General features: G+C 42.0%; 1 protein-coding gene across 1 annotated transcript; it reads right to left on the minus strand.

Moving 5' to 3' along the window:
- Window positions 1-1,754: 1,754 nt before the first annotated feature.
- mlec (malectin) lies at window positions 1,755-15,229 on the minus strand. The gene is made up of 5 exons (XM_036578217.1): window positions 14,599-15,229; window positions 9,525-9,703; window positions 7,164-7,340; window positions 3,674-3,731; window positions 1,755-2,828 (listed from the first exon to the last, which is right to left on the minus strand). The coding sequence occupies exons 1-5, from the start codon at window positions 14,798-14,800 to the stop codon at window positions 2,584-2,586; spliced, it is 861 nt and encodes a 286-aa protein (XP_036434110.1). The 5' UTR covers window positions 14,801-15,229; the 3' UTR covers window positions 1,755-2,583.
- Window positions 15,230-16,380: the final 1,151 nt, after the last annotated feature.

The following is a 16,380-nucleotide window of genomic DNA, read 5'->3' on the forward strand; positions in this document are numbered from 1 at the left end:
GATATATTTTAGTCCATATAAATGTCAGAAACCACATAATCAAGTCCATTAGAGATACTGAACACCTCCACACAGTCTGAGGAGAGTGTGATGCCAGCTGATGCTAATTTAACTGACGCTAATGTCGCTAGCAAGCCTCCATTACATGTTAGCTAGATTAGCCTAAAGAAGCTAAATTCAGACACCAAACATGTCCTGGCTGATCAATTTGTGCCAAATTACACTCTTAAAAACTTCAAGGGTTCCTTAGTAAAGGGAATGGTTTTATATAGAACCATGAACACTCAAAGAACCATTTCATGCTTAAATTGTTCTTTCCATGGTAAAATGGTTCTTCAGATTGATGGAGAATGTGCTGTATACAGTTCCACATAGCACTGCAGTTGTTATGATGCCAAGCTTGTAACAATAGAAGAACCCTTTTGGGGGCTACATAGAACTATTTTCAAAAAGGTTCTATATAGAAACACAACACATTTTCCATCAATCTGAAGAACCATTTTACCATGCAAAGGAGCATTTAAGCATGAATGGTTCTACACAGAACCACTGCCTTTACTGAAGAATCTTTTAAAGAGTGTACCTTTTTTTGCTTAAACTATTGCTTTAAAAAGACAGAAAGGGAGAAAGTTTTTCAGAGTTTGCGAAAGTTAAGTTTGCGCAACAGAGGTTTTCAGGGTTTGCGAAAGTCGCAAGCGCAACAGCGAGAAAGCGCTAATTACTTCGCACATTTCACAGCCATGTGTCCTTGTGAGGAAAAGTCCATAAACACAAGCTATCTGTAACAACGGGACATTTCTTCATCACAGCACCGGTTAATATTTTCACTTTTTTGAGAAGCACTAAGGGGCCCATCACTGATATATATATAGAAAAACGAACCTAACCGAACTAAAAGATCTTTGGTGATGCCGTAAAAAAGGCCTGGAGGGGTCGCGTCAGGAGGAGAAAGGCAATGACGGTGACTCCGTGGGTCGGGGGGGGGAACAAAGATCAAAGACAATAAAAGAGAAAAGAACACAGACGGTAAAATAATAGGCATCCTGATCAGCGCTGTGTTCACTTTCATCTTACAATTAACCATCAGCTGCTTGTAATGGTAATTAGCCCACAGCTAATAGCATTGATTACGCAGGCACTATGACCAAACGTCCTCCTCTCTAATGACCGCAGCAGGACACATCACCACCCTCCGTTATTATTAGGCTAACCAATAACAGCAAAAACAAACCAAACCAGAGAAAACAGACCACAAAACAGTGATGAAATGAGTTACGCAGCTGCCAGAAATCCTAGAAAATAATACTCCGTGGTCTCGAGGACCCAAAGGCCAGCTTCAATTATTTACTTATTTATTTATTTATTTCTCTTTTAAATAGGGCACATTTGGCAAACCTGTGCTAAATGCTAAGTGGCCTAAATTCTAAACGGTCTTAAACAGCAGAAATATCATTTTGCCATCATGTCTCAGCACAGAGATGGGCGAGTAAAAGGATTTGGGTAGATGTGGTTTTCCTCAATTACTAAACTAAAATGCTGACTGAAAGAAGAGAAAAATGCACATCTCGTTTGAAAACTACTGGAAAGATAAAATCTTTCAAATCTTTCAAAAAAATACTTGCGGTTGGTTACAATGTGGTCACACCTCCTATAAAGAAAGTTAGGCGCTGCATAGCGGACAAACTTGAGTGAACCGGATGATAGGCAGCGGGTCTAAAGGAGGAAGAAAAACTAAAAATAAGTGAGGTAAGCCAAAAAAAGAAAGAAAAAATATCATGTTACCCTTCACACCCTGCTGAAATCAGTGAACTGACACAATTATCTGGGCTTTGTTTGTCAAAACACTATCAAAAGAGCAGGTCAGCCAATCACAAGCAGCGCTCTGAGCTTCGCCCCGTTATTTCCTGTCGGACAGGATGAACCTGGTTTGCAAAGTGGTCAGTCCTGTCATGGCTGTGTGGAACATACAGCTTTAGAAAAGCTCAAAAGTATTAAAACATGTGCGCAAAAACAGAAACACACGAATAAATTAACCAGATCACTCAAAGGAACAGCTCGTGCCAAGCGCTAACGTGGCCTGTGTGATGAATGGAAGCTATCAGCCTGTAATTAGCATAACGCTAACAGATGGCGGTAGAATCTCATTCACCGTTAGTGTGACGTGCGAGTTGGTCACGCGTGTTTACGTGTGGTTCGTTTGTTTGTTTGCTTGTTTTACAGTACTATCATGACAGTGAGGGTCGTCACGGCAACCCCCCCCCCTCTGCATCTAGGTTATTTAGTTCCTGAAATACTGCTGCTGTTGTGAAACATTCCGCCTTGAGGCAGGACCCTGTTAGCGCTTGGCACCGTTAGCGTTTTGGACTGAACTATTCCTTTAACCCTGCTGATGTCATCGTCCTCCTGCTGAACAAGAGCAATATGCAAATTCTGACACGACCACATACTGTTCACTGTCTCTCTTTCTCTCATTCTCTCTCTCTCTGTCTCGTTTTTTGTGTCCGTGTCCCTCCGTGTTGCCCCCCCCACCCCTCCGCAGCCTGCTGTCCGCCCCCCAGACCCCCTCCCCACCTCACTCGCCCCTCACAGGCGGCAGAGGCAGAACAGTGTTGGGATAAAAACCCCGAACGCCACCAGGATGGGGAACATCAGGCTGCTGTTGTCGGCGGCGTACGGGTTCGGCGTTCGCGGGCCGGAGCGGACGGGGTTTTTCCGAGAGGTAGAGGTGCTCTTCTTCACACCGTCCTCTCCGACCTCCACCTCCTCCTCCTCCTCCTCATCCTCCTCTCGCTTCTCCAGACCGGGGTGCGGCTGCAGCTTAGGCACGTCTGAGAGAAGAGCAGCAGAAAAACGAGTGATAAAAATGAACAGAACGTGTAGAGAACTTAGAGATTTATGAACTAAAATGGAAAATGTTATACAAAGACTGTTGTAATTATTATTACTATTATTATTATTATTTTTAAAAATGAAAGAAGAGAAAGACAGACAGAACTTCTGTTTAGTCAGCTAACTTTAAGCTCATTTCAAACTAACCCCGGATTTAGCGTCTCATAACTGTGGATCACTTTTGGCCAGGATGAATCACCATGGCAGCCTGTGCTGCATTCCTAACCTGCTCCATGGCTGGCTAAGATCTGGATTATGGGTCAGGGCTGAGCTTCTGACCAATCAAACCTTGTATCTCCAAAACATTACAGGAGAAGGAAAAAACATACTTTGCTTTTAATGTAAGTCAATGGAGCCAGACTTTTTTCCAAGTCATTTAGGGTCATTTCTTCTGGTCCATTCATCATGAAATTTACACACAATGTGAAGGGCAACAAGCATTTTTTAAATTATGTCAAAAACTGAAAAACAACAAAAATGGAGATACGAGGTTTTCTTCCGACAGCAGCAATTTGCAAGCTAAGGTCACATATGTCAATCATATATACAGTCAGCGAACTCCTCCATGATGAAAGAGGGCGCTACAATCATGGATTCTATCAGAGCAACATAAAGCATAAATAACATCTAATACGAACGGGTCAAACTAGGAAAATGTGTTACTGTGTAAGTTAAGCATGGTTATCACTTTGACAGCCCTGATGAAAATACTATTAATAATATTAATATTAATATTAATAATAATAATAATAATAATAATAATAATAATAATAATACCACCCACCTTCTGGTTTCCCTTTCATCACATACAGTGCACACACCTTGGGGTTGTCGTAGTAACCCTGTGGACACAGGAGAAGAGGTGGTTATTCCTGAACAGACAGGTACAAACCGGAACAGAGGAATGCAAATCCACAAACAGACGTGCGGCTATAAACTCACCACTCAGCCTGTCCAGCTTTAAACACACTAAACACAGACGGGGACATTCAGGCATTCTTTAAAAGTGTAATCTGAGAAACGTCCAACGTATCAGCCTGAAAACCTCACAGACGCAAAATATGAAGAGCGCAGATGTTCAGCTTTTATCATGGGAACGTTAAAACCCAGAACACACAGCACTGACTGCGCTTAACACAAACACGCTGTAATTTATTTTTAATAACTCACAGCCCATAGAAACAAGTGGAGAAATTTTGTGGAAAGTGCAGATTCTAAACCTTCAGCCCACACAGCATTAATGTTTGGACATACAAACCCCAAAAACTGTTTGACTACTCCTTTTTTTGGCCCGCCACCACCCCGCCTCCTCTTTGGAGGACTATTAAAACTTTATTTTTATTCACAATGTATTCATGAGGGAGGACATGAAAGCATAAACAAACAGACGAACAGTGATAAGAGAAAGAAAAATAGATAGCTAATAATACAAATATATAAAAATACTAATGAGAAAATAAGCAAAGGACCGTGTGTGTGTGTGTGTGTGTGTGTGTGTGTGTGTGTGTGTGTGTGTGTGAGAGAGAGAGAGAAATAAAGAAGGGGAAAGAGTTTATAATCACAAAGATATTTTTATGTATAGAGTAGTTTGGAGCTCGGTATTGGATCTCAGTAGCCATGTTTACATGCAGCCTAATAATCCGTTAATGATCCGACTAATAGCTCAAATCGGAATAGAATACGTCCATGTAAATACGTTAAACGGAATAGTCTAGTCCGATTGAGGCCATTCGGAATACAGTTTCTATCCGACTGATCGAGGTGGGTAATCCTGTATATAATCAGGTAAACAGAAGAATAATATTCGTGTAAACGCCTGTATCTGAATACATTCCCTATCGGAAAGTTTAAGTCTGTTCTGATCATGTTCGTCGCGTCATAGTGAAAGTTTATACCGTTCAACATGGCGGAGCAGAAACTGGTCTGCAGAGGAGACGAAGTTTATGCTCTGATCTTTAAAAGACGGCGGTGGGACGGACGTCCAGCTTATGTGTCTCAGAACACGACGTCTTCCTCTCGGCCTTCTTTAATAAGGACATGTGAAGGACGTTTTCCTGAGTCTGACATCATTTTAAAGCCATTAAAAACACAAGCGCTGCTCACTGCTGCTCATCTCACTCTGACTGGACTCACGTGATGCTGGTTGTCATGGTAATGTCTATACTGAGTGGTCCTCTATGCGCAATTTTGGATCTGATTACTTGTAGTGAGCATGTAGACAGAGATTTTCATCAGATTGTTGAGTAGAGTGAGAATAAACACCTCAGTCTGAATCTAGAATCAGAATGTGTTCAATCAGATTAGAGAAATCTTTGCATGTAAACACAGACAGTGTACCAGCTTCTCCAGTGAAGCTGATTTAGTGGGACGTTTACTGTTGTAGAAAGTTAATGACCGTGTCCAGATAAAGTCGTATTGAGTGTTTTCGTGTTTGTTGGAAGCAGATATTTGACTATATCCCCTCACAAAGTTTGGCTCAAAGCGCTGAGCCTCGACCCGTCTTTGCTTACAGACACTGAGCCTTTATACTCAATCATGATGCCCTCATCTGTTACCAACTCATCTGCTCACTGTGGAGTGTTTCAAAAACAGTGTAACCTGAATATTCTGTAAACTTTTCACTCTTACTTTGCTCACTCAAAATACAATCAAGTTGCTCTGCCAAAATATTAATTTCTTTGTACTTATCAGATAAATAAAGGTTCAAGAAAATGAACAAATCAGATTCTTGTTTTTATTGCATTTAAAAAATGTCCAGAAATGGAAATTGATAAATTATTATTTGAAAACAGTCTTCACATTTTTGCTGTTTTATCATTTTTTTCACCTCTCCATTCGGAATTGAAATAAAATGCAAATGTAATTTATTGTGTAATTATATTTAAACAGCAGAATGGCAGTAATTACTCAACTTACTCAAGTTCATCTCACGGCTGAAACATCTACAACATTATATTGTAACACTGCGGTGTTGAAATTTTATACAAGAATAACATAATATTATATAAGAGGCTACAAGGTATGTGCCATATTAATATAGACCTAGATATATAGTCTGATGTGTTATGTGGACTCTTTTATTACACATATATCATTCCAGCACGTATGACAACCAGAGACACTGCAAAAGCTCAGACTAAAGAGTAACCAGTCGTGACTCTTTTTGCCTAAAACGTAGCTAGATAATAATTTCTCACAAACGTTAAACATTTTCCCCTCTTACGCCAAATGTAGATGATCAGCGTTTGGTGTCTGAAGTTTGCTTCTTTATTTTTAGCTCTGGAGCTACAAGGCTAATGGGCACTACGTTCTAAAGTCTGGGACCACTTGCCTTTATAACACTTTGTTATTTACATACAATAACAATTAATACAACGTGGATTTAAATATTAGACACTATTCACTAAACAGTATCTTAAATGTTTTATTGAATATTTTAAGAATTCTGTGAACTAGAATGATAAATAACGCACGGTAAGTATCTATTCACATTTCATCTGCTGTGAAATTTAATCTTCTCATTTTATTAGAACATCATTATTGATGTTCTGCAGCTTTTCAGAATCTTCTAGCTGTGAAGCTGTTCAGGATGAGCAGATTAGGGTCTCTGTATTTGTTTCTCTGCAAAAAAGCCGAAAACACTGATTTCAAGCTTCTGCATGCAGGTGTACATCTATAAAAACAGCCTAAAGTGTGTTATCAAAGCTAAGAACAGTAGCTCCATCTTGAATTTGACCGCATTTTAGTCCATGTTTATAGATAACAGTGAGTCATACAGTGTCAGTAAACCACAAAATCAAGACTATAAGAGACACTGAACACCTCCACATGCTAAGGTGAGTCTGTCCACTTGGCGGTCATCTTTGTAGCGCCACTGGGCAGTTATTTCCAGCCGCACAAGACCACAAGAGAGTCCTCTTTTTTTGACTGGAGAGAAACCAAAATACTCAAAACTGAAGGTCGAGTATTATTTTGTATTATTTGGCTCAATAATCCACAAAAAACATGTTTTCTCAGGTTGTTCTGTCTACTGCGCTGGTCAAATCTCCACCACGAGGTGAGCTTTCCCACTCGCGCCAGGATATCATCCACCTGTCTCCGCTCTTGGCGTGACTTTGTCCATAAACGGACGCCACGTTGAACTTTTCATATGTTAACCACCTCATCTATAACGTCTCTATAACAATTGGGGTCAGAAGAGGAAATGTGGGGCTTTTAAATTCTAACATATTTATGACACAGTCAGATTTCATTTTTTGAAAAGTGCGTCTCACCTTTATAAACTCGATGGTTAGTTTGCCGTTGAAAGTGGACACTTCTCCCTGAACGCTCAGCTTTCCCCTCCGTATGGAGAATGGAACGATCTCATCGTGAGCTGTGCTGTGACCAACACGGTCAAAAATGTCCAGATCCTTCACCACGATGTGACCGTTCAAACGCACATCAAACACCTGAAAGAGAGAGAGAGAGAGAGTTTAAAAAAAGATAGAGCGAAAGAGTGAGAGTGAAAGAGAGGAGAGAGAGGTTAGAAAAAAACAAAAAAAAATGCCTACAGAGACAAACAGATGTACATTTAAGTCTTACAGCACTTATGTACAATGTTAAACGCATTGAATCGAGATATTTAATCACTGCTCTTTCATCATATAAAATTCAGAGCGTAATTATGAAACACTTTTGGTCAATATAAGCCTTACACTTATGTTAAATTAACCGTTAAAATGCCTTCATTCAGCTCTGCACTTTATTTTAGCACCACAATATTTTATTCCTTTCAATCCCTCAACTTTATTCTCTTATTTAATGCTATTTATCTTTGCAATGCACTTGAACTTTTTGTAACTATTTTCCTAAACACCTTTCAGTTACAGATCTGAGGCTGCTGTACGCTTTATTATTTAATGCTTTTATTTTTCTGTATGTGTGAAGCCTCTGAATTGCCGCTATGTTTGAAAGGTGCTATACAAATAAACCTGCCTTGCCTAATGTGACTGTCGACTACTTAATAATAATCTTAAAAAAGGTTCCCTGCAAAAAACTGTTGTTTTTAGTTTAGCTCTTAGTTTAATGACACTTCAGTGTATTATGGTCCTTTTCTTCATAACAAGCATAAAAATCGCTAGTAGTGCTGACGCCTCAGTAGCTAACTAACTTTCCCGTTGCACCTTAAATGAAGCAGCAGTTCTGACGCCTGAGGTGCCAGAATGTAACTGCTGCTCCATTTAAGGTGGAACGGGAAAATTCAGACAAGAAGCTGGCGAACATCTGACTTCAGCTTCCTATCACTGAAGAATTAGGGGTGGGTGATAATAAATAATTGTCCCTTCTTTGAAGATCATATGATAACTCAGTTCCAAGGGGTTAGGGTGACACTCGCAAACAAGGGGTAGGGTTAAAAAGAAGAAGTGGGACTAGGCCCAAGGTACACAAGTAGCGACAGACATAAAATTTGGCCCAATCTCATTTCTTGTTTTCGAGTGTTGCCCCTTGGAACTGAGTTACAGGGTAGTGTTTGAAATCTTCCCTCTGAAATGGGACCCTCAAATAAAAAGAGCATCACTTCATTAACAGCTACCAGCGCTGCTCTGTAGGCGACCCTGCCAGTCTGCAGTGACAGCAGAGGAGGGTAAAGTTCAGCTCCTCACTGCTGGGCTTTAGTTACATTTAGGGCATCATATGCCTTCAAAGAGGGGGGCAATTATTTATTATCGCCCACCACTAATTCTTCAGTGATATGAAGCTGAAGTCAGATATTCACCAGCTTCTTGTTGGAATTTTCCCGTTCCATCTTAAATAGTGCAGCAGTTACATTCTGGGGCTTCAGGCGCTGGTGCTGTACTATTTAAGGTGGAACGGGAAAGTTAGCTAGCTAGCTACAGAGACATTAGCATGCTAATAGCATGCTTTTTTTTATGCTTGTTATGAAGAAAACGACCAAAATACACTGAAACGACATTAAACTAAGAATACAGTGGTTATTGTAATATTTTAACAGAGAAAATTCTCACATTTGTGTGTTTCTTTGGTCTCTTGTTCTCCATCTTGCCGGTTTTTCTTTTTTCTCATAACTCTCTGTTTGGAGTCTCTGAAAAACCTCTGTTTGGAGGGTCATGTAGCCCCAACACTTCACCCTCCTCCTCTATCTCAACAAGAATTGAGACACCTAACACCTAACCCTAGACGTAAATGCGCAAAACAGAGGGCTAAGGGCTCAGTGGTAGGGCCGAGGGGTGAAACGGGATTGGGCCTTTGAGTTCCCTGATGTCCCCTTTACCTACAGGTAAAGACATTTGTATTCTTTTATATGGTATTATTATTATTTTCTGTCTGAATTTGAGAGCTGGTGTTTCTCTGCCATGTAGAGCTCTTTCCATTTAGAAAGGCTGCAGTGTTTTCTGCTCGTCTCTCTGTAAGAGCTGAAAAGTGACAGCGTTCCTTTTAAAGCCCTCTCGTCTCGTCCTCAGTGCGGCTGTACCTCTCCATCACGCTGTCTGGGTTTGTTGTAAGAGGCGTGTGAGGGGAAGTCTGTCACATTACACCAGACGTCTGAGTAAATGCATTATTTTTTTACTAAAATAAATGTTTCCACTGTAGGTTTCACCAGTGAGACTGCAGGTATCTGCTAAAGGTCTCACCTTCTGCTGGGACTGGGCGAAGTAAACCTCGGCGAACTTCATCACCAAGACGTAGTCTCCCTCCTCTCGGATCGGCACCTCGTACCCAAACGTGTCCTCGTTATATCGCTCTGTCTGGTACAGGACCTGATCTTCGGGACTGGACCGCAGGATCGGCAGACGCATGCCATAGTCTGAGGCTACGTTGGGAAAAAAACAGCAAGAAGTGATCACTATACAACAACTATACTGTTGTATAAAAGCATGGAACACTCGAGGAGTGTGTTATCATGAATAATGATGTTATAATGATGTTATTTCGCAATAACACACTCCCTCTCGGGTTCTATTGCTTAAACAGCACAGAAACAGTGTCATTAGTCCACCAACTAGTTAGGCTAGCAGGTTTGCTAAAAGGCTACCTACAGTGAAATACGCCAGAAACTGAGTGAAATACGCCACTTCTGAGAGGAATTTCCAGTAACTGAGTGAAATATGCCAATTTCTGAGAGGAATATGCCAATTTCTGAGAGAAATATGCCAATTTCTGAAAGGAATATGCCATTTTCTGAGAGAAATATGCCAGTAACTGAGTGAAATATGCCATTTTCTGAGAGGAATTTTCCAGTAACTGAGTGAAATATGCCAGTAACTGAGTGAAATATGCCAATTTCTGAGAGGAATCGTCCAGTAACTGAGTGAAATATGCCAATTTCTATGAGAAATATGACAATTTCTGAGAGAAATATGCCATTTTCTGAGAGGAATTTCCAGTAACTGAGAGAAATATGCATTTTCTGAGAGGATTTTCCGTAACTGAGAAATATGCCAATTTCTGAGAGGAATTTTCCAGTAACTGAGAGAAATATGCCAATTTCTGAGAGGAATTTTCCAGTAACTGAGAGAAATGTGCCAATTTCTGAGAGGAATTTTCCAGTAACTGAGAGAAATATGCCAATTTCTGAGAGGAATTTTCCAGTACCTGAGTGAAATATGCCAATATACGAGAAAATATACCAGTAACTGTGAGAAATCTGCTAATGCCAGTAACTGAGTGAATTATGCCAAAATACAAGAAAATATGTAAAATAACAATATGAGAAAACATACCAGTAACTAAAGTGAAATGCCAATATGTGAGAAAATTTGCCAGTAACTGAGTTATATACTTCAATATCTGAACATATGCTAATAACTGAGTAAACGTCAGTAACTAAGTGAAATATGCCAATTAACTGAGTTATATACTCTAATATCAGAGAAAATATGCCAGTAACTAAGTCAAAAATTCTAATGTGAAAGTGTCAATACCTGAGTGAAATAACAGTCAAATATGCCACCGGCTGAGTGAAATATATCAGTAAGTCAACAGCGTTAAATCTGCCAGTGGCTGAGCCGAATGTCCGTTTGTAAACGGTACATGGGCTCTGAGGGCTCAAATTCTAAATTACCTAAAAGAACAGGCACAAAAGCCACTCACCAGCTAGGAAACAAGCCCATAAATGAAAGAGGAGGTAGCGTTTGCATATCCAGATCATTTATTCCACTCTTTTTCTGGGAGTTTGTGTAGATCCAAACCTTCCATAAGGCTAATTGTATTCATATTCTGTAGTTTGGCTTCCCATTTCATTCACTATTAAGCAGGACAGGCCTGACTGACCACAATAAAACAGGAATCTCTTAAAATGAACCCTGCCAATATGGCGGAATGAGCCCATAACGCAGCAATGATTTCCAAGCCAAATTAGCATGGTGCTAACTGCATGTCTACATCACACAGATGTAGATGTAAAGACAGAGACGACAGCTCGTCTGCTGCTGCACAGTTTGCGTTGGTCATCCTCTAGTCCTTCATCAGTAGGCACAGGACGCTGCCCACAGGACGCTGTTGGCTGGATTTTTTTGGTTCTCAGTCCAGCAGCGACACTGAGGTGTTTAAACACTCCAGCAGCACTGCTGTGTCAGATCCACTCGCACCAGCGCAACACACCACCACCACGTCAGTGTCACTGCAGTGCTGAGAATGACCCACCACCCAAATAATACCTGCTCTATGGGGGTCCTGACCATTGAAGAACAGGGTAACAGAGTATGCAGAGAAACAGATGGACTACAGTCTGTAATTGTAGAGCTACAGAGTGAAACTATACGGTCAGTGGAGCTGATAAAATGGAAAAACAGAGGTTTTTTGGCTAATTATTCCCTCAAAACCGTCTGTGCTGCTCAGTATAAAGGGACGAAGACTGGCGTATGCGAGTTACAGGACTAATGAATGGCAACTAAAAGACTCTGCATGTGACAAAGCACATTTCACTCACACTGAACACCGTCAGCTCATAGGAAGTGAGAGTCACCAAACCTGAAGTTACTTCCTGACAACTTACATCTGCTCCACACTGCCGTCTACCAGCGACTCATGGCAAACACAACTCACTGCACTTCAACAGTTTCACAAGGATGTGGGATCCCCAACCGCTTAAAACCTGCAGTACAGTTTGACTGAATATTCTGTTTCCATACCTCAGAAAATTCTGAGAAAATTTAAGCCGAGTTTTCTCAGCTGGGCAGCTAAGTTGAGCCCCAAAGTGAAGCCTGTCCAATAGGAGAAGAGCTAAGCGACATTCCCACTGGAAAAATGCTGCATGTTGATAGTTTTGAAGTTGATATGAGTGAAACTTTCCACACTCGTTAGACCGAATCAGTGCTGCAACCTGCAGGTGCTCAGCACTTACAGTTTAAGCCACGCACGATTTATCAGCAAGTGCAGAAAACAGTTTACCTTTCACACACTGTGAGTAACGGGTTCACCTCTGACCTCTGCAGCTGGTCAATTTCACAAGCGCTCATATTTCGGTCCTGGATTGGTCTTAAACTGGTCGGTCAATAACACCAGCCCAATACTGAACCAGCTTTTGCAGCTATGATCAGTATGAAGGCCTCTTTACAATCAAAGGCTGTTTTATGATGAATAATAAACAACATGAGGCCTCAGATTGTGGTAAAAATCCAATATAACGTTCTGCATGAAACATACACCACGCTTTATGCTTCGCTACCGCTGCCATCACCATCTGCCCACTTCGCTACATGACACCAAATGTCCGTTGGGTTTAACCAAATGAAGAGGACTTTACAGCACTGTGGTTCCACATCCTGCTCCTAGAACACCACTGCTGTGCATAGCTTAGTACTTTCCTGCTCAAACGAACTCATTCAACTCAGGAAGGACTTATTAATTATCTGAACTGAATCAGATCCGATGTGAAATAGTGAAAACACTAAAATGTGCAAGGTTTTGTCGGTTAGCAAGATAAACTAAAAGTCAAACCTGTCCAGCGGGAGGAAAGGTCAGGGTCAGTTCTCACTGTACAGCATCAATTATCCAGCTAACTTAAGCCCAAAGTCAGGCTGGTCTAATAGGAAAAGAGCTTGGAGACATACCATCAGACAGTCTCTATTTTTGGCCCAAGTTATCCAGCATAACGAGTATTTCACAAAGCAGGCTTTCTCAGTTGGCCAGCTAACTTAAGCCTGACCAAGTCTGACCAATAGGAGAAGAGATAAAGAGCATTAATACTGGACAATCTTCACTTTCGGCCCAAGTTATCCAGCTAACTTAGTGTTTCTCAGAGCAGGTTTTCTCTGTTAGCCAGCTAACTGAGGCCAAAGGTCAAGTCTGGCCAATAGGAGAAGGGGTAAGGGGCATTAAATGTTGGAGAATCTCCACTTTTGGCCGAGGTTATCCAGCTAACTGAGTATTTTATACAGCAGAATTTCTCAGTTAGCCAGCTAACTTAAGCCTGACTAAGTCTGACCAACAGGAGAAGAGGTAAAGGGCATTAATAGTGGACAATCACCACTTTTGACCTAAGTCATCCAGCTAACTAAGAATTTCTCAAAGCAGGTTTTCTCAGCTGGCCATCTAACATCAAGCTTGTGCAATCAGAGTAGAGCTAAGAGACATAATCTTGGACAATGTTCAGTTCTGGCTTAAATTATCCAGCTAACTGAGTATTCCAGAAAGAAGGTTAGCCAGCTAAGTAAACGTCAAGCCTGTCCAGTAGGAGGACAAATCAGGGACCTTTTCTAGTAGTGGACTCTCTTTTTGGCTTAAATGATCTGGTTTAATGATTATTTTAGCCAGATATGTTTGTCCAATAGGAGAAGAGCTAAGAGATAATTATTATATCAGGTTAGGCTTAAACTGGACTGTACAGTGTCAACGTCTCAGCTCTTCTCCTATTGGACAGACTCGTCTTTGGGTTTAAGTTAGCTGGCTAACTGGACACTTAAAGATGCTTCTTCAAGGGTTCTTTAGTAAATGAAGACGGTTCTATTTAGGAATATGAGGTCTATACAGAACAATTACGTGCTCTGCATGGTGAAATGGTTCTTCAAATTGACGGAAAATGTGTTGTGTATGGTTCTTTATAGAACCTTTTTGAAAAAGCACAAGAAGGGGTTCGTCTGTTGTTACAAGCTTGACACCAAACCAACAGCAGGACCCTTTTGGTGCTATACAGAACCATTTTCAAAAAGGTTCTATGCACTCTTGAAACAGACGGCTCTTCAAGGGTTCTTCAGTAATGAAAACAGGTTCTATTTAGAGTTCTGTACAGAATGATTTTCATTCGTAAATCGCTCTTTTCATGGTGAAACGGTTCTTCAGACTGTTGTATATGGTTAACTCCAGAACCTTCCATTGCAACAAGCTTGTACCAACAGCAGAACCCTTTTTGGTGCTATAAAGAACCATTTTTCAAAAAGATTCAACAGAGTCACATACACCAATCTGAAGAACCATTTCACCATGCAAAGAACCAACGGTTCTATACAGAACTCATGGTTCTAAACAGAACCCTAGAACCATCTTTTTTAAAGCACGCACACTCCTCATGGGACGAGGCTGAAGGTGGCTTCCTACTCACCAGCTTCTTGTTGGAATTTTCCCGTTCCACCTTAAGTGATACCGCAGCACATGTACCTGCCCCCCCATTTAAGGTGGAACGGGAAAATTCGGACCAGAAGCCGACTTCAGCTCCGTCCTCATGGGGACAGCAGGCTGCCAGCCACCCCCCTCTCTGACCACACTCACCTTTGCCCACCTTCCCCTCCAGAGGGTCTTTCCTGTACTGAATGCCGTGCGTGTCCGTGTGCGCCTCGCCTCCAGCGTTCACCGCCCAGATCACCCGGTCAGCCAGGCTCGCCTCCCCGCCTTCAGAGCGACCCTGGCCGGCTAGCAGCGCCAGCACGGCCGCCACCATCCGGGCGGCCCACGGTGCCGTGACTCGCCTCATTTCCACTCACTCACACAGCCCAAAACGCTCACTTACAGGGGGACTAAAGGGGTTCTAGGGGGTAACTTTATCTAGCACTCTCTCCGAGCCTTTCTAACACACACACATGCTCAGCATGCCCACATCAGACTCTAAAAAAAAAAGGGGGTTCAGCGACTCCAGAGGCGCGCAGCTCCGTGCAGGAGGGTCCACTAAAGGTCCACCGGTGCTGGGGGGCTCCGCATCTACCTGGGCTTCTCTCCTTCGGCCTGCTTTCGGCTGGGAACTGCTCACACTTCCTCCTGCTCCGTCATCAAGGCTGCCAGCTGTGACCGAGCCGCTGTAAGCGCACAGCTCGCCTCCTATTCCGGGGCGAAACCTCTGCCTCCCAGCGCCTCCTCTGAAACACATGGGCCGCCGGCGGACGCCGAGCCGCTGTTCAGCGCGTTCGCTTGTTCTTTGATCCGCGCGAGTCGCTCCGGACGGTCCGATCTCCGCTCCATTCACTCCGCTGACTGCGTGAAGTCGGCGCAGGTTGAACCGGACGCAACCGAGCCTGCTGGGCCGGAGGGCGGGCGCAAGAGGCGCGCTTCAGCCAATCGGGCGCAAGCACGGAACACAGCTCCGCTCGCCGATTAGCCGAAGTGATGAGCCAGCGAGAGGAAGCGAAGCACGTCCGTACATAAATATTCTTTCTGTCTAATAATAATAATAATAATAAAATTATATTAATTTATATATATATATATATATATATATATATATATATATGGTGTTTTGATTTCCTATTATACACATTTCAGCCTATCTTTGCATCATTTAAAAAAAAAAATCAATTTTACCGTTAGACTTTTATTATTTTTTTCTTTATTTTTTTCTTTTTTGGTCATTCGTTGTTTTACTGTTTTTATAGTTATATATAGTTTTATAATTTTTTAATAATTATTTATCTGCAATTGAAATATAAAAATGTAATTTAATTTAAAAAATATATTCGCACCCGTATTCCGAATAGCCCCGTCCCCTGCGCTGGGATTGGCTCATTCTCCACGCTACAAGCCGTTGGCCGAATTGGCCAATCGAAGTGCAGGACACTGGAACAGGACAGCCAATCGGAGCACAGAAGGTGTAAAACTGCTATCCAATCCTGGCACAAGACGCCAGCCAATCAGAGCGCGGGGAGCAGGAACGCGTTTGATTTCAACACCTTTAAATTTTATACTAAATCCGCCAAAAACTGATATGATGTGACTGATAACGATGACAAAGCAAAGAGACCCGTATTAGACTTTTAAATGATGCTGGGCTTTTATTATGACCGCGTTTTACAAGTTAAAGATGTGAGATTTGTTGCTGTTCTGTGGAAACGCTGTTGATACGGCACTGTACGCCTCGTTCACTGCAGCGCGCTTTTCACACTGAATTTGCTTCTTCAGCAGAGGTGAATGCGGTTTTTCCGGCTCCTCACAAACCCATCGTGAACGCCGTGGCACTCCACCCAAACCTTTGCTCACCTTTCAGGGGTTTTGGATGGTGGTGCAGTATTTTTCATGCTCCACCTCATCCAGTTCAGCAGGAAAGGCTTATTAAAGGGGAATTAC

The sequence above is a fragment of the Colossoma macropomum genome, unplaced genomic scaffold (assembly GCF_904425465.1).
Source record: "Colossoma macropomum unplaced genomic scaffold, Colossoma_macropomum, whole genome shotgun sequence".
Taxonomy (NCBI): Eukaryota; Metazoa; Chordata; class Actinopteri; order Characiformes; family Serrasalmidae; genus Colossoma; species Colossoma macropomum.